This window comes from Lissotriton helveticus, chromosome 7 (genome assembly GCF_964261635.1).
Source record: "Lissotriton helveticus chromosome 7, aLisHel1.1, whole genome shotgun sequence".
NCBI lineage: Eukaryota > Metazoa > Chordata > Amphibia > Caudata > Salamandridae > Lissotriton > Lissotriton helveticus.
In genome coordinates this window covers 1,704,981,739-1,705,001,202 of record NC_136068.1, presented here as the reverse complement: position 1 = coordinate 1,705,001,202, position 19,464 = coordinate 1,704,981,739, and the positions used below count along the sequence as shown (strand labels likewise).

The 19,464-nt window shown below is 43.2% G+C and overlaps 1 protein-coding gene across 1 annotated transcript in view; it reads left to right on the top strand.

The window, feature by feature from the left end:
* LOC144769651 (IgGFc-binding protein-like) overlaps positions 1 to 18,526 on the top strand; it is a 1,105,637-nt gene extending 1,087,111 nt beyond the window's left edge. The window contains exon 29 of the mRNA XM_078653826.1: positions 18,226 to 18,526. Coding sequence (XP_078509952.1) covers positions 18,226 to 18,232 — 7 coding nt within the window. The 3' untranslated portion in view covers positions 18,233 to 18,526. The remainder of the gene's footprint in view (positions 1 to 18,225) is intronic.
* Positions 18,527 to 19,464: the final 938 nt, after the last annotated feature.

Sequence of the window (19,464 nt, the reverse complement as noted above, 5' to 3'; positions counted from 1 at the left end):
GTTACTATGGTTTCCTCTTCAGATTGGCATGTGGTTGACAGTACGAGGCATGTGTTGTTGCGTGCCCTTTCTATCTCAAGTGTCAGTTCCTTATTTCCCCCCTAACCCTGTCTGGCCTGTCTCTTTTGCTCTAAACTATGCTCTGCTCTCATAGACTTAGCTTCGCTTTCGAGTTCACCCTCAGTTTCCGCATCAGCTAATTGGGTAAATGCTGTAGCCCCACCCTTGCATCTGTACCCAGGGAACTAGTGCTCCCTTTCTCTCCAAAACTTGCTGATTCACTATTGAGCATCTCCACAAACTTCTCTGACATCCGCTTATGTTCACCTGACCTAGTGGGAATGTTTATCCTACCTGCTCTTGGGGTGTCATGTGTCATCTCTGGTGGACAGGGAGTTGAGTTTTTGTGGACCTTTCCTAGGAACTTGGGATGTACTTTCTTTGTCTGGGACCGTTAATTTAGCTTTTCTCCAACTTATATCTGACTGACCTTCTAATGGTGGGAGGCTCGTTGGCTTCTTTTGGGTAGAGTAACCTAATGCAGAGGAAGCATATGTGAAGATGTTCATCTCTGCATATAGTTGGGGAGGAGCTGACGGTTTATTGCTAATGGCATTGCAAGGCTATCGCTGCTGGCGTCCTCGAAGATGGCTCATAGCTCTAATAATGCATCTCTCTTGTCTCTCTTTTGACCTGTCTATTTGTTTTTCGTGTGTGTTTTACTCTGCTCAATTATATTTGTGTCAAATGTACCTTCTTTGGGCCAGGGGAATGTGTGTGCCTTGTGTGTGAATGCCATTCTTGGCAGAACTTGTTTAGTCAGTTTATTAGCTTTGGTAACCTAGTATTCATGTGCTTTAGTGGAGAATCCATGACTATTTCACAATTCGCCTAATACAATTCAAATCACTTGTTTCTAGTTCAGTTTGTTGAATTGTTGGGGCAATTATTACAACTTTATGTACTATGAGCTCAGCAATTGCAAAACTATCACTTATGTGCATTTAATGAAACAAGACAAGACTTTATACATCGCATTGTAACACAAGGCTAATATGTGTTGCGTTGCATTATCTCAATTTCCATACAATACAGTTTGCAATGACAGTCAATGCAATAATATTTACATACAAAAATACATTTAATCAATGAGTGATGGTGTTGCGGTACCATACAAACTTCCTTGGGGAAGCTTACATGGTACTGCAGTACCCTGGTGGGGAAGGTTGAGTCCTTAAGTTGATCTCTGAGTAGGTGCATGAGTGTGTTTTTGCATTTAAAACTAAGTATAGGACTGTCTGACTGGATCTGTGATTCAATACATGAGTGTTTACATGGGTGTCTGGGAGGGTGAGTGTGTGGGCGTATGACTGTCTGAGTAGATCTGTGAGTGTGTGCAAGAGTGTCTTAGTGGTCAATGACTGAGAGCGTGGGTGTCTGAGCAGTTCTGTGAAATTGGTTATGAGTCTCTCAGTAGAATTGTGAGTGGGTGTATTAACCTCTGAGTATATCAGTGACTGGATGCATAAGTCTCTGGGTGGGTCTGTGAGTGGGTGTGTGAGTGACTGTATGGGTGTGTGAGTATCTGGGTGGGTCTGTGAGTGAGTGTAGGAGTGTCTGAGTGGATCTGTGAGTGGGTGTATGAGTGTCTCAATATGTCTAGGAGTGTGAGTATAATTCTCTGAGTCTGTGAGTACATGGCTGCATGCATGAGTGTTTGAGTGGGTCTTTGACTGGGAAGGTGAGTGCCTGAGTGGGTCTGTGAGTGTATACATGAGTCTGAGTGAGTGAGTGAATGGGTGTATATATATCTGAGTGAGTCTGTGACTGAGTGTACAAGTGACTGCATAGGTGTGTGAGTGGGTGTATGAGTGCCTGAGAAGATCTATGAGTGGCTGTCTCAGTGGGTCTGTCATTGGGTGTGGGAGTGTCTCAGTGGGTCTGTGAGTACAGACATGAGTATGTGAGTAGGTCTGTAAGTGGGTGCATGAGTCTAGGTAGGTCTGTACATGGATGTGTGACTGTGAGTGAGTCTGTAAGTGGCTGCATGAGTATCTGAGTGGGTCTGAGAGTGGTTGCTTGAGTGCCCAGGTGGGGCAGTGAGTGGGTGTAAGAGTGTAAGAGTGTGTATGAGACTATGCACATAAGTCCAAGAGTGTTTCTCTAAGTAGAATAAATACACTGTATCCCGAGCAAAGTTAAATTGTATACAAAACAGTATCAAATAAAGTATCCAATTCCAAAAGTGGGTGTCAGCCTTCTTCTTTAATATTCATTGTAGCATTTCTTTGATTGCTAGCCAACACGTGTTTCGTCTAATATTAGCAGTTTATGCATTTAGACTTCATCAGGGCTAGAATATACAACAAAAGCAACAGTTACAAACTGAATATTTCAAAATTGGACATATTCAAAGAGTGATTCAGAGAGAACAAGATTATTCTCAAAATAATAATCATATCACCATAAGTGACAGGAGCATCCCATTGAAAAAAACACCTATTTGTCAAAGCTAAGGATTCAATCAACAAACCTAATTAAATGCAACCTTTTTGAGTAACCAAAGAATCACCGAAAACTGTGTTATATATTATTAGCAAAGCGAAAAGAAGTGCAAGAATAGAGGTGCAAAAATAAATTCATCAAAACCACAAAAACCCCAAAATAAAATTAAAATTAACAAAATTTAGACAAAGAGCAATATCGCAAGTGTGGCCTATCAAGCCAAGTCCCTCGAAAACCCTCAATGAAGAGGTGCGAGTAAAAAAAGATATTAGTCAAAAATGGGGCTCACCAGCAATTATATTTTTGAAACTGGCGACGCCACTGACTCCCAGTTCCAAGTGGCGCAATGAAATCGCTGTATAACAACATAGGTTGAGGAAATTATTTACCATAAGAAATCCAGTATAACCCAGAGGTAACATAATATTTCAAAATATCTACCTCATCCCACTAGTGTAAAGACAAACCAAAATAAAACTCCAATATTCACTAGGTATGAAGTTATCAGTCAATTCAACAAAGAAGTAGCACCTTTGCTTATGGAATAGACGAAACCCTCGTCAGGGTAAATTCTGGTCGCAACATCTAGAACAGAGCATTAATATTAGAACCTCTGCAATAAAATCAATTGTGGTACCTAATATCCGACAGTATTAAAGATTTAATAACCCAGCTCAACCTATTTATACATAACAAAGTCAGAACATATTTCAGTTATTTAAGGGAAGCCTCTACAAAGAGGTATCTTATACTTCAAAGACACTCATAAAATAAATGGAAACCGTTAAGTAAAAACGAGGGTCACATATCAAAAAAGCGACGTATTTAAGAACTACGATTAGCAGTTACAAGGGTTTTGAAAAGCTACCGACTTGAACGGCACTTACCAAGTAAGGTTGCAAGTTTTCAACAGTGGTGGCAGCACGAGTACGGCGTCTAGCACCCGCGCCATCTTTCGGTATGTATAAATAAGCAATCCCAAAAACTAAGGATGGACCAAATATTCCTCAGCCTTAGAGACCAATGCAAAATGGCGTCCAGAATTACGCGTCTTTACATGACATATTAAAACCTATTTGGCAATCGCAGTGAACCATAACAAATATTTAGCGTTCTATGTATTACATGGCATTTTGCCCCCACAACATCTTATGATGTACGCAAATAAACGGTCAACAGAGTTAAAAAGGACCAATTAGTCACCGATTTAGGACATTCAAACATGGCGCCCAAAACAAGCGCGTCTTTGTAATACATATCAAAAAACTTTATTCAGCACTCGTTATAAGCATACCAAGTCTATCCAATTATGTGTATTGTCCCAATTTTGTCATAGACTCCAGGGATAATCTTCAAGGCGAACATTAATTGGGGAGTCACGATCATTTCACTTGGTCATCAATCACACTGGTTAGATCACAGTGCACCAAAAAGGAAATGATATAGGTGAAATTAAAGAATTATTAGTAGAATAAGATAGAGCAAGTGTTAAAGCATGCTGAGACCCATAAAGTAGAGAAAGATCATCATTATATGGATCAAAAATACATCGTTCAGCATGTTACATTATAATGGAACAGATAATCCTAATATACACGAACCAACTCGAACAATTCGAATAATTCTATCTAGGCACACAGTAATAGCAGAGCATCATATAGGTTAGCAGTGATCATATATATTTTTCAGAATCAAGAGAAAATGAACAACAGCATTAGCAAGCAGGTAAATCTGCAATATATCGAATGAAAATAATACAGTCTGATTTCATAAAATATTTCATCCTAGAAAATATTGCAGTTCGTTATCAAAATTCAAACCCTTCACCACGGCACGCATTACAACATTACTACTCATATTGATTGTAACACTACTTATGTAGTGTATGCTGTGATCTGCAAATACCAATTGATTTATATTGGAAGTACCATCAGGAGACTTAGGGATCGGATATCAGAACACTTCAGGGCTCTGAAGAATCGAGACACAAGATATCCTATTGCTGCTCATGCCACTGAATGTGCATCACAGGGTGTTCATCCCACGTTTACATTCCATGGTATAGAGAATATTCAGATAGATGTGAGGGGTGGTAACAGAGAACTTAAACTCAGACAGAGGGAAGCTCGCTGGATTTTAAACCTGCGGGCCGTGGAGAAGGGTTTGAATTTTGACAACGAACTGCAATATTTTCTAGGATTAAATATTTTATGAAATCAGACTGTATTATTTTCATTCGATATATTGCAGATTTACCTGCTTGCTAATGCTGTTGTTCATTTTCTCTTGATTCTGAAAAAAATATATGATCACTGCTAACCTATATGATGCTCTACTATTACTGTGTGCCTAGATGGAATTATTTGAATTGTTCGAGTTGGTTCGTGTATATTAGGATTATCTGTTCCATTATAATGTAACATGCTGAACGATGTATTTTTGATCCATATAATGATGATCTTTCTCTACTTTATGGGTCTCAGCATGCTTTAACACTTGCTCTATCTTATTCTACTAATAATTCTTTGATTTCACCTATATCATTTCCTTTTTGGTGCACTATGATCTAACCAGTGTGATTTATGACCAAGTGAAATGATCGTGACTCCCCAATTAATGTTCGCCTTGAAGATTATCCCTGGAGTCTATGACAAAATTGGGACAACACACATAATTCGATAGACTTGGTATGCTTATAACGAGTGCTGAATAAAGTTTTTTGATATGTATTACAAAGACGCGCTGTTTTGGGCGCCATGTTTGAATGTCCCAAATCGGTGACTAATTGGTCCTTTTTAACTCTGTTGACCGTTTATTTGCGTACATCATAAGATGTTGAGGGGGCAAAATGCCATGTAATACATAGAACGCTAAATATTTGTTATGGTTCACTGCGATTGCCAAATAGGTTTTATTATGTCATGTAAAGACGCGTAATTCTGGGCGCCATTTTGCATTGGTCTCCAAGGCTGAGGAATATTTGGTCCATCCTTAGTTTTTGAGATTGCTTATTAATACATACCGAAAGATGGCGCGGGTGCTAGACGCCGTACTCGCGCTGCCACCACTGTTGAAAACTTGCAATCTTACTTGGTAAGTGCCGTTCAAGTCGGTAGCTTTTCAAAACCCTTGTAACTGCTAATAGTAGTTCATAAATACGTCGCTTTTTTGATATGTGACCCTTGTTTTTACTTAACGGTTTCCGTTTATTTTATAAGTGTCTTTGAAGTATAAGATACCTCTTTGTAGATGCTTCCCTTAAATAACTGACATATGTTCTGACTTTGTTATGTATAAATAGGTTGAGCTGGGTTATTAAATCTTTAATACTGTCGGATATTAGGTCCCACAATTGATTTTATTGCAGAGGTTCTAATATTAATGCTCTGTTCTAGATGTTGCGACCAGACTTTACCCTGACCAGGGTTTCGTCTATTCCATAAACAAAGGTGCTACTTCTTCATTGAATTGACTGATAACTTCATACCTAGTGAGTATTGGAGTTTTGTTTTGGTTTGTCTTTACACTAGTGGGATGAGGTAGATATTTTGAAATATTATGTTACCTCTGGGTTAAACTGGATTTCTTATGGTAAATAATTTCCTCAACTCATGTTGTTATACAGCGATTTCATTGCGCCACTTGGAACTGAGAGTCAGTGGCGTCGCCAGTTTCAAAAATATAATTGCTGGTGAGCCCCATTTTTGACTAATATCTTTTTTTACTCGCTGTTCTTCATCGAGGGTTTTCGAGGGACTTGGCTTGATAGGCCACACTTGCGATATTGCTCTTTGTCTAACTTTTGTTTAATTTTAATTTTATTTTGGTTTTTTTGTGGTTTTGATGAATTTATTTTTGCACCTCTATTCTTGCACTTCTTTTCGCTTTTCTAATAATATATAACAACATTTTCAGTGATTCTTTGGTTACTCAAAAAGGTTGCATTTAATTAGGTTTGTTGATTGAATCCTTAGCTTTGACAAATAGGTGTTTTTATCAATGGGATGCTCCTGTCACTTATGGTGATATGATTATTATTTTTAGAATAATCTTGTTCTCTCTGAATCACTCTTTGAATATGTCCAATTTTGAAATATTCAGTTTGTAACTGTTGCTTTTGTTGCATATTCTAGCCCTGATGAAGTCTAAATGCATAAACTGCTAATATTAGACGAAACACGTGTTGGCTAGCAATCAAAGAAATGCTGCAATGAATATTAAGGAAGAAGACTGACACCTACTTTTGGAATTGGATACTTTATTTGATACTGTTTTGTATACAATTTGACTTTGCTCGGGATACAGTGTATTTATTCTGTTGATGTGGTTTTACTGCATTATTTATGACGATAGATAGATGTCAGTTGTATCCCTGGTAGCAGCCCTAATAAGTTCCACTTGTTACTTGTAGCTGAGTGGATGGACTCCCACTGCCTAAAGCTCAACGGCTCTAAGACAGAGGTTCTGGTAGTGGGGGGAAAGGGTGACAGCTGGTCGGCCGAGTGGTGGCCTCCATGCCTTGGTCCTACTCCCACACCTTGTGAGGAGGCTAAGAACCTGGGAGTATGGGTTAACCCCACTCTCTCCTGTGAGGGCCATATAAGGCGTCTTGTGGGCAAGTGTTTCGGGGTACTGAAGACCCTAAACAAAACTTTAGACCTGCTACCCCTAGAGGCCAGAAGGACGTTGACGCAGGCACTGGTGACCTCTCGGTTGGACTATGGAAACATTCTGTTCCTTGGGTCCACCGAGGGTAGCCTTGGTTGCCTGCAAGTCATCCAGAATGCTGCCGCCAGACTGGTGTTAAGGAGACCTAGGAGAGCAAATTCTCAGCAGGCACTGGATGCGCTTCACTGGTTGCCAGTGAAGAAACGCGTGCTGTTCAAATGCCTCCTCTTCTGTCACCGTATTGTCTGGGGCAGGTCGCCCGCCTATCTTAGGGACTTAGTCAGCCGCTACGAACCGCCAAGGGCCCTCCGCTCGGAGGGCATTGGGCTGCTGACAGTCCCAAGGGTACGGAAGGCCAGAATGGGCGGACGATCTTTTTCGCTCCAAGCTGCTCAGCACTGGAACAAACTTTCTCCTGCCCTGAGATTGGAGAGCAGTGAGACGGTGTTTCGGGCTAGGCTCAAAACTCTACTCTATACCTTGTAGGGCTAGGGGTTCTGTAGTGGGTGGTTGTGAGTAGCTCCATTCAGCGCGGGGACACGCCGTGATGGCGTTACTGTGCGCTTTATAAGCTCTTTATTATTATTATTATTATTATTTACTGTTGACAATTGAGCTTGAGCATATAACCTTCTATCTATTGGCTTGCACTGTGTTTCTCTAAGTATGTGCGTGAGTCTCTGAGTGGGTCTGTACATGAATGCGTCACTCTCCGAACGAGTCTGTAAGTGGGTGCATGAGTAACTGAATGGATATGGGGGTGTGTGTATGAGTATCTGAGTGGGTATGTGACTGGATGAATAAGTGTGTGAGTAGGTATGTGAATGGGTGTATACGTGTCTGAGTAAGTTTGTGATTGCGTACATGAGTCTGTAAGTGACGAGTGAGGGTGTGTATATAGATATAGATCCTTTGTGTTTTATTGTTCTACAAATATTCACGGTGATATTGTAATAGTTGCAACATCCCCACAATGGTACACGGCGGCTGTCCTGGTGATCACTGTGTAAATGTGAATATCACATAAGATTAAAAAACAATTTTGGACACATAACTTGTGTCACTTGCAACCCCATTTCTCAAACATGTGGTCAGAGTACATTCACCCTGACCCTCATGTTACCTTTCACAGAAATCTTCAGCCCAATCGATAAACTGGCAGAGCGAATTTTTTGTTCAGGTTGAGCCCAGCCAATCACAGCATTCCCAATGGTGCATGGACGTCATGACATACCGCCAAATGTCAATCACCATTGTAAAATCACTGTGAAATATCCGCAGCCAAAGATAACTATATTGTTCGATTTTAATTTCTCAAAAAGTACTGAACAGATTTGCACCAAATAAAAAAAACACAATCTGTGCAACAACATCTACCTTTTTGCCAAAGTTGGTGTTATTCTGTCCAGCAGTTTGGGCTGTAGGTTCTTCAACAGGTTCCTATGGGAATTAACATTACAAGCGCACCCTTATTTCTCAATCCCCACTGCACGGATCAACCCCAAACTTTCCATGACACATAGAATCTACTTCAAAACCTAGGGGCCAATTATGATTGCAGTTTTTCCGCATCCTCCGGGCCTGCGGAAGCCACCACCGGCCCGGAGGATGCGGAAAAACCGCTGTGGAGCCTCCAAAGAACCACCGCCATATTAGGATGGCTGGTGGGTCTGGAATTCCGTCCGCAACTTTTCCGCTGTGGTCGCCTTCCGACCGCAGCAGAAAAGCTCTAACATGGCTGGCGGTGTCTATGAGACACCGCCAGCCATATTAGAATGGTGTTAAAGACATGCTTTTCCGCGGCGGCTTTTCCGCTGTGGAAAAGCATACGGACAGTGCTTAATTTGTAAAATATTAAGTGCAGGTGCTAACATTTTTCTAGTTGGCCACACCTACTTCCCCGGCCACACCCACTTCTCCCGGCCCCACCCACCTCCTTCAGTGGCCCCACCCACCTCCATTATTGGGTCTACCCACATCCACAAGTCTTAACACATCAGAGCCACCTCCTCACTTCTTGAGTTCTGCAAGAAGCTGAAGCCCTGGCTCTTCACATTAGCACCTCGAGTACCTCACACCTACACAACTGCCCAAGCACCCGGATACCTTCTTGGGTGATTAGTGCGCTATACTAATCAATATACCGTAATATAAAATATGAGAAGCCTATAACAACTTAAAAGTGAACTTGAATTTCAGAAAGTGTGTGTGTGCCTGAGCACAGACATCACCGGAGCTAAGCAGCATGTCTTCACTGCGAGAAGTTCTGTATTCTGCCTGGTAATGGCACTTAATGACTTCAATTATTGCGTGATCTTAGCCCGGCTGCCATCCATGCCAACCTGAGTCAACGAGTCCACAGCACCCACCCCTCTAAACTAAAACAATACAATAGTTCGCTGCAACACTTAAATTAGTTTCTGCAGGCAGGGAGAGGCCCAGCTGGCGCCGTTCTGTGTCCTCTTCAGCATCAGCAATTAATAATTCCTCCGGTGGACCACCTGTTAGGTGGTCCAGTCGTGGGATTACAAGGCAGGGAAGAAGCTTTACAAATATCCAGGGCACGAGTCGGGGTACCACGCGGGTGGACGGCATCCCCCCACTTATTTCCGAGGGTTTTTCAGGGTGGACGCCGTCCACCCTGCTAAATCAAAACCGCGTCCACCATTAAAAAAACGGGAGCGCGGCGCGCACAAAGTAAATAAAGCATTTCCGTAATTTGAACCGGGCACAGCTTGCCCCCACCTCCCTTCTTGACTCCGAGGCTGTATGAAAGCTCCGACCCCCAGCAGCAGCAGCACTGTAGAGGCACAGCGGGATGGCAGCCGTCACACCTCCAGCCCTTGATGAGCTGTTAAGAGGTGCGTGAAGGTGACAGAGGGAGGTGCTGCAGGTTCAGGAGCAGGGCATCCATTCGCATGCAAACAGCCCTGAATGCGTCTTGTATCTGCTATTTAGAGGGGGGCTCACACATCCATTTCTACCCAGGGCCCCAAACATCCTAGACTCGGCCAGATTACACCCCTGATTACACCGAGGCAGCACCTGCTTCTCTTCACCGAGCTTAATTACTGTCCCTAATTTATAAGCAAACCTCGGTTCTTCAAACATGCATAATGTAATACAATAAAGAAATGGCACAATCGCACCCACACTGATGAACAAAGTATGGAGGACAATCAGTTCAATCAGTTCTCTTAGAGTATCTCCTGTAAGTACTGTACATCACAGTGGGGGATGGCATTTTGGACATAGAGCCTGTCTTCTCGTTGTCTTGTGCAGGAGGGAGCGAGAAGCCCAAGATGATACTAGAATACTGCATGCCCACCCTGGTGGATCCTGTTCCCTCTCCTGTGATGGCTCCTGCCCTCCCCTCAGTGATGCTCCTGTCCCCCCATGTTGTGGCTCCAGTCCACCCCCGCCTGTGATGGCTCCTGTCCCCCCATGTTGTGGCTCCAGTCCACCCCCGCCTGTGATGGCTCCTGTCCCCCATGTTGTGGCTCCAGTCCACCCCCGCCTGTGATGGCTCCTGTCCCGCATGTTGTGGCTCCAGTCCACCCCCGCCTGTGATGGCTCTTGTCCCCCCCTGTGGTGGATCCTGTCTCCGCCCTGGGTGGCTTCTGTCCCAGTCCTGGAACGGCCCCTGCAGCGAGGGTGAAGTTCTTGATGGGCCTCTTCTCAAAAGGGCTCAGCTCAAATTAATATGGAAAGGTGGGCGAGTGAGTAAGTGAAGGGATGTGTGAATGGCTGGATGAATTAGTGAAAGGGTGAATGGATGAATGAAAGATTGAATAAATGGATAATGAGAGAGGATAGATGGATTGATGAGTGAGGGGAAGGATGGAGAGAAAATGTAAATAGCTGGATGTATGGGTGGAAGGGTAGCTGGATGATTGATGAGGGGAAAGATGGATGAGGGGAAGGATGAGGGATGGAGGGGAAGGATGGATGAGGGGAAGGATAAATGGATGAGGGGAAGGATAAATGGATGAGGGGGAAGGATGGATGGATGGATGGAGGGGAAGGATGGATGGATGAAGGGCAGGATAGATGGATGGGATGGGTGGATGGGGAAGGATACATGATGGATAGGTTTGCAAATGGTTGAATACTTTTGGAAATGGCTGGGCTTACTTATATACTATTGCACAACCTCTGATGTGTCTGTAAAACGTACCTATTGTCCTAAAGTTTTGTCCTGAATTTTGACCTCCTGTCCTGAATTTGTGTCCTGAATTTTGACCCTTTGTCCTGAATTTTTACACTCACCGTCCTGAATTTGCACCAATGCCAGTTGGTCACCCTAATTCTTTGTGCGGTAGAACCAAGGCTCTTTAACACAGCAGCATGAGAGTGACGAGAGAGAAACCTGGCAGAGTGCTGCCAAAGAGCTCTCCCACTCAGAATATTTCATTATTCAAGTGATCGTGAACAATTAAGGGTAAACTGAGATGTGAAAAACTAAACACAATGCGATGCGGCTGCACGAGACTTGAGGAGTTAATTAAGTATTAGTACTAGCAAGTGTGCTGTAAGTTAAATGAAAACATTTTACATGCACTGTGCGCCTCGTGCGTGTAGAATCAGAGTCCCACTAGACCCGGCCCTGCCAATTAAGTGCCGGCGCTAAGCACTGGCACAAATTACGCCCTGCATTGAACAATTGACACCAGGCTACAAAATGTAAGTAGTATGATGGTGTACCCTTGTGTGTTCTTCCGTGTGTCGCTGTTTCCACATGGAATGTTTAATGATGACAGCAACGCCCCCTTCTAGTTTGTGTTGTTGGTCTGAATTGTATAATTTTGTGGAATGGGGAGGTGTAGGATGGTGCTGGATTGTTCATTTAAACATGACTCCATGATGACGTCTGACTTGGCATTACGTATGTCAGTATATTTTTAATTTAGGCTCAATCCTGTCAGTGTTTGGATAATTGCACTACTGGATAGGGGGGCACAAAGTTTTGCAAAGGTTCTGCCCGCTTTCTTCAAGGGGTCCCCACAAAATGACATCATGAGCTAGGCCCACCCCGATTTTATAGTAAGTAGTCTCTGTAAAGGGGGAAACAACCATTACAATGCATGAGTCATAATCGGCCCTTTTTTTAGGAACTATCACAAAAATAAACAGTATTAATACAAAGTAAAGCAATGTTTATATTTTGTTGCACTGAAGTAAATTAAGGCAAATAAGTCAAACTAAAATATACCAAAACTAAATACATTTCCTAAAATAAATAGAAATAAATAAATCTGCTAAAATAAATACAATGGCCAGTTAATATATCTAAAATTTAGGCATTGACCCAAGCTAATGCCCCGGCAGCTCCATTGTCTTCAGCCAAGATTCCCAATGTTAGACTAATGTTCTGATTTGTTACCTTTGCTGCAAATTGTAAAGCGTTCTGATATCCTTCGGGATCAAGTTCGCGCTATATAAAACTTTATAAATAAAATAAATAAATCTAGCCACAGCTAGAGAGAGGCAGCTGGGACAAAACTATTTAATACAGAGTCGCTAGTTTACAATAGGTGGGGAGATAACATATAACACTCATCAATAGAATAACGTGAATATGGAGCCCTACTGTGTGTAATAGTCATTATCGAGTGTGGGAAGCAGCCTCTCTGGGAACCTGTAATGTATACTAAATCTTGCAGTCAAACTTTCCTGTAGCGTTTTGAAAATGTGTTCATGTCACCTTCGCCAAACTTCATCCACATTTGGGCTGCTAATTCCTCCATGCAGGGACCTTAAGTCACAGGCTTAAGTACCAAGCAGCTTCAATTGTTAAATCTTGCATTATATGCAAATGATAGATCTGCCTTACATGTGATGTCACTTCCTGCTGTGATGCCACTTCCTGTTGTGATGTCACTTCCTGTTGTGATGTCACTTCCTGTCGTGATGTCACTTCCTGTGACCACGCCTACCTTGGAGAGTCCCCCCACTTCTTTTTTTAGGACTTGTGCCCTGCAAATATCTCTTCTGGCCCCTTGTCGAAACTGACATCTGACGTAGGGTGTGTTCACAATTACTGCTACACTTATATATACAATTCTGCATACTGAATCATCCTTAGGCAGTGCAGGAAAGGCAATGTGAAAAAGCCACCTAGGGCGCCACCCCTATGTCTCATTACCAAATATTCCAGAACATTCCTCTCTCTTCCCTACACTCCCTTACACTTCTTTTCCCCTCCAGCACTTCAAAGTAAACATAAGATGATATATTGTTAAAAGAACATCAAAATTTCCCAACATTCCCTTTTCCTCTCTTCCCTTCTATCTCTCCGAATCTTCCCTCTTGTGTTTTCAAGCAGCCCGAGAATGCCCCACAAGCAGTGAGTAGGTCAGGGTAAAGTAGTAGTGATCCCAGGTCATCGGGTGACCTGATTGGCGAATAAGAGTTTTTATGGGTATATTTACATTAGTCACCGTTCGTCACTCAAGTAGGTGCTGCCGAACACTCTGGCAGGATTCGTACCCATCCGTGCTCTTTCACACACTGGGGACTCTGCTGTCAATCAAAGGCAGACTCTAAAAATAGGCAGATTTCCAGACGGCGATGTGGGGTTAATGAGACCTTTTTTACAAAGACGTGCCCCCAGCTATTACGAGCCGTCTGTATGTTGGTGGGGAGGTAAACACTCAGTCCCCTGTCGTGCATCAGAGGTCTGCTCACGAGTGTGAAACAACATAAGCACCCCATATAAAATACACGTATCTCTTGGAAATACAGCAAGAGATTACTTTAGAGGCACTCACTTAATTTGAGGATGCGAGCGGAAATTCCAGGGCTGCTCACCTCTGCAAAGGCTGGCTTAATGGACCGTGTGCTGCTGGTTGCAGGAGGGCCCGGGCGAGAGGGGAGCAGTGAAACCAGCTCTCGCTATGACCCCTGCCCGTCTCTGCCAGACCTCTGTGGGGATTCAGAGTAGATAATTTTTTCCCTCGGTTACTATACATGAATCTGGCAGGAAGTATTTAAAAGTCTCTGTATTGACATTTAGCACAAAAAAACGGGAAATGAAAGTAAATGCAAAAGTTCGGGTTTTTATCACTCACGTTCCCTAATTGAGATGAGAGTCGTCCAGGCTGTTCAATGAGTCCAGAGCCGAGCGGGACCGTCCAATGACACACTGTCCTGCAACAACTGGTGCAGCGGGCCACTGACTACTTCCTCTGCGTCTCTCGGCTGCGGCAAGACTTGAATTTGGCAGGGTGCAGAAAGTGACAGCACACTGTAGCCAGGCTCGGGCTGCTGCGAGCTGCAGCAGGAAGCTGCGAAAGTCATGAATGGTTTGAGGGCGGCAAATTTAGCAACCAGCCATCTCCCTCCTTAAACAAACTGAAAAACTGAACTCCCCACTCAGATAGACAGGATGTGACGACGGCCCAGCATGGCGCCAGCAAGTACAAGCACACAACCTGACGGGGGCCCGTGACATCACGGTGACAGCCAGAGCTGCACCACGGGGGGAATTGCAATAATGTCAATTAAACATTGTAGCAGTGTGTCATCGCGCAGCGCCGCAGGAATATATGCGGTAGCCTGGCTGGGCAGATTTGTTACATTGCTCTCCCAGCCTGTCCAGAGCTGAGAGAGCAGAAATCTTTAACTATTTATGACCTAACCTAACTTAAACTGAGCCCAGCAAGCAGCTGCTGGCAGCACGTCTCGGAGCAGTGTACGGATGTCTGCGTCAGGTTGCTGGTGGACGGGACTCCCACCCCAACCTGCTCCCCATGAGGACAGTGTCCCAAGATAGCTGAACGCTTATCAGCTCTTTGCCGACACTGGGAAGACTTGTCATGGTACTTATAGAGCGCACTGTCACCAGACGGTCACCTTGCGGTGTCGCCTATTCGGCTTCCTGGCGCTGATACTCATACCGCTGTGGAACCCCTCCTGGCTTTCCCTGTGAAGTGTCCACTCCTGGGCACCCCCAGGGTGAAGCCAGGCATCCTTAGCGCTGTTGGGGCCGGTGTGGAGGCTAAGCAAGCTATTGCCCAGAGTTGCAGCGTGGGGCCCTTGATTAGAATAGGCACCGAGGCGAGAATTAACAGGTCCAAGGAAATTGAGCCCGAGACCCTGTCGGGGCGGGAATCAAACCCTGGTCCCTGGCCAGAACTCTGCATCAGGGTCTGCCGCTCTAACCAATTGAGCTACACTCCTCCACTTGTGTGAAGTGAAGTCAGTGAGCAGGCAGCAGATGATATCCTGTGTAGACCCGGCCCTGACAGATAAGTGCCGGTGCTAAGCACCGGAAAGCACCGGCACAAATTAAGCACTGCATACGGACTTTCACTTCAGGGGCCCGTTGTGGGCCCCCTGGGTGAAGGGAGGGTGGGGGGTGCACATGGGGGGTACCTATGGTACCCCCCTGCATTTGTGTGCACAAAGCAGCAGGCACTGCGATGCATGCATTTTAACCTTGCGGCGGGTGCAGCTTGAAGCTGCACCCGCCGCAATGTTAACGATAGAGGATGTGACCCTGGCGGTCATATCCTAATCTGCTCGGAGGGAACGCCGCAGCCCTTGCGAACGTTCCCTCCTACTCTGAGGTGGCGGACGGACTCAAGTCCGTCCGCGATCATAATCGGCCCACTAGTTTGGTAAATATCATGAAAATTGATCAAACAACGCGAAAGTTATGGGATTCAAATAATGCTTTTCCTATGGAAACTAGGTCCTAACTATAACTACCTACAGAGTTGCTTGTCTTTGACTGCGATTCTGATTTTACCTTTAATACCCAGTGCAGTCATTTCATCTTAAATTTACCCTAACTCCTTTCCCAGGTTCTTTTTATTTCTCTGGATTTGTCCTTTTCTTGTCCTTTGCTAAATATTGTACACATTGAATTGTGATAATGTGGGTCTTGCCAAATTTTGATATTCATAATAGAGAGATAAAAGGTAATAAGATGCCACGTATATGCCCATACAAGGCTAAATGAAGGATGATAAAGAGTATTTATTCTACCTGGATGCTTTTCAGAGGAATAAACCCTGGTACTTTAAGTACTCTAGGCAATATTGGAGCTGAATTATCAGAACAAAAGACTAGGGGCCTCATTTATGAAAAGTGACGCATTGCTGCGTGAAAACAGCGATACGTCACTTTTTCACTGCGCCCTCCTTGCGACACCAATGATGCGTCATATTTACAGTATGACACATTTTGGCGCAAGGAGTTACAGATACGTCAGTATTTCTGACGTATCAGTATGGCGCAAAAGTGACACATTGCTAGATTGTGTCACAAAAGGGACGCAACTCCATCAATGTGTCCTTTCACATGGGGCAAGCCCCATGTGAAAGGGCCTGCGTCAGTCTCACGCCTGCTGTGAGGCAGGCGTAAGAAATTGATGCATTTGTGTCCTAGAAGTGGCGCAGTGAAATCTTATAGAATTCACTGCGTCACTTCTATGACCCTTTCTTGCATCAGAACGCCCCCCCCCCCTGCATACATTTTACTTGGCGTAGGTATAATGTAGCACAGGGGTTTACAAAGTGACGCATCTACCTAGCTGCGTCATTTTGTAAATATGGTGCAACAAGGCCCATTTTTTACGCTGCTGGTGCGTCACAAAAAGTGAAGCACCGGCGGCGTAAAAATTACGCACGTCCTCATAAATGAGGCCCTAGGTACCTTTCAAGAATGCCGAACATAGGTCTGACTGTGGTATGGACACGCTCATGAAAAATGATGTGAGGAATAGCACAGTCCTGGGTATAATTTATTAATGGTGCATACAGTGCATGTGTGATGTGGCCATGATACATTTATACAAGTGTCCCTCATTCCCCTTAAACCGCTTATTATGGGCTCAATTGGGGATCTATGGGTAAGATGCTCATGCAGATAACACTTTAAAATGGAGAGAATGTGAATAGTACTTTTACAATTATGTATTCTACAATCATTGAGAGAGAGGAGACTTAACGGTACCATTTTGTGGCATAAATGCATGCTTTTTTGGAGTAAATGGGAAATAGGGAATTAGCTTATCAATATGTTGTAATCAATGCCTTACGTATCTAAAGACATTAAATCAAATTTGTAAATTTGATGCAACTTTGAAATCTAACATCGTGCGTTAACACTAAATATTGAATACAATTCTATTTGTGGAGAGGTGTGGCGCCGCGGCCAGGGCGACTGACGCTGGAATCTGGGGACCACGGTTCGATCCCCGGCTCCGGCGGCAGGGTAGCCCAGCACCATGTGACTCTGGCCAATAACTCGCTTAATCTTCCCGACGGCCCCCAGCGCCTAGAGACCCTTACGGGTGATTGTGCGCTTTACAAATGTGGACTTTACTTTTGTGTTGTAAAGTATATCATAGATGCATCGGGTTTACCTACTATAGGATGGAGGCCACATTGAGCAGTTTTATGTTTACACTGTATGAATTGTCTCTTTTTTATTTTATTTTGATTTGTAATATCATTTGACACTGAACCAATCTGATATGCTTTATAATGAATTCAAACATTATAACACTGAGAAAGCTGTTTCACTGGAGGGCTTGGAAAATACCTTTGCCTGAAAAGCTCATGCAGTTAGAAACCCACTGGGGGGATGAAAAACGACAAAAATAAACTACATCACCCAGCCTGCATTTTGGAAATAAGTGACATCACGAGCACACCGGAGGCTCATTAGAGGGGTTAAAACCAAGCAGCAGTGTTTGTAGCATCGAGAAATTACTTTCTGCATGTGTGGCCTCTGAAGATAAGGACAAAACCTTTGAAACGCGTAAGGCCTGAGGAATTATGAACTGGGGGAGAAGCTGCATGCTTAATAAACTAAAGGGTTGCTCACTGAACTGCAACGGAGTGCGACCTTAAATCTATATATATATAGTGGTACTATTACCAATTTTCAATCAATATGTGACGGAGAGTTACTTCTACATATGTTCGTTCATATGACAAACAATGCATGCAAATGTCATAGAGTGGTAGGGAAATGGGTGGTAGCATAGTTGTGTGGAAAAGAATGGAACTTATTTTTTCTTTTCACTCTTTTTCTTTTCAGCTCCTAGACTTGACTCTTTGGCTTCTGAAGGACTTTACATTAACTTGTTCCAGTTATGATGGTTTGGGTGCAGTAGCTTCTTTAGTTCTTCTGTCTAACTCACCGATTTCTTCGCTCAGCACCTCTTTTTGGTGGAAGGTTATAAATCTGGAAGAAGTACGTTCCTTCCAGTTAAGCAAGCAGCACAATATTTTGAAGACATCCTCTAAATGGAAATAAACTGTCTGTATTCTTCTAATTTGAAGGGCAATGTATGTATGTATTATTTTCCCTGAATGTCCACTTCAAATAAACTCTTTTGGCACAGGATTGTGTAAATACATGTTGTAGTATTTTTCACTTGGTTTCTAAGCTATGTTCTATACTTTTTGGTGAATCGTGTCAGACACACTACCCTAGTAAAATAATTTCCAGAGAGTATATGAAAGCAGAGAAAACATATTCTCTTATGCAAGTTTCCGTTTGTCAAATTTTTATAAAATTTACTGAACAAAATAAATCCCCATGTTTAATATTGAGGACTACTTAGGCCAATGCATTATTAATGGTTATTAGTACACCTCAGTACAAATAACATTGGCACAAGATATATGGTGTGTTTTTGCAGTGTGCTAAATAATTGAGAAATACGCACTTGAATGGTATGTGTGCCTGTTGTACATGCATATGTACCCTAAGTATAAGGTTTTGCTTGGGCAGTTACCACCAGTCAGAAGGATTGCTTACCTGCACTTCTAGTTCCCTGTCAAAGATAGTTTCTCAAAATACATTGACAGTAGACTATCTCGATGCACATCCAAGGTCCGTAGAATACTTACTCATTTGAAAAAATGCTAACTGCTGATGTTAACATTTTCTAATCTTTCGTAATTGTTTATTTAAAACAGTGCATTCAATAGCGAAGATTGATGCACAGTACATTTGGCTAAAAACACCACTGTTTTCCACTATTTTAAATACAAATCGCATACTCCAACGTACACTGTACTATGCACTGACGTTTTCAGAATTCGAGAAGAATGTCAGCTATGCCACGAGACAACTCGCTTCCTCTAGTTTCTTAAAAGATCTATAGTTCTAGTGGAGCTTTTTGCCTTCACATTGATTTAATTTTTGCTTAGGTAGATACCTTTCTATTTGTTTTTCTTATGAGCTGAACAGTCCTTAGCCTTCTCATTGGGTCAACAACTGTTCTTGTCTAGAGATGTTACTATTGCAGTAGGAAAAAAAATCATAGAA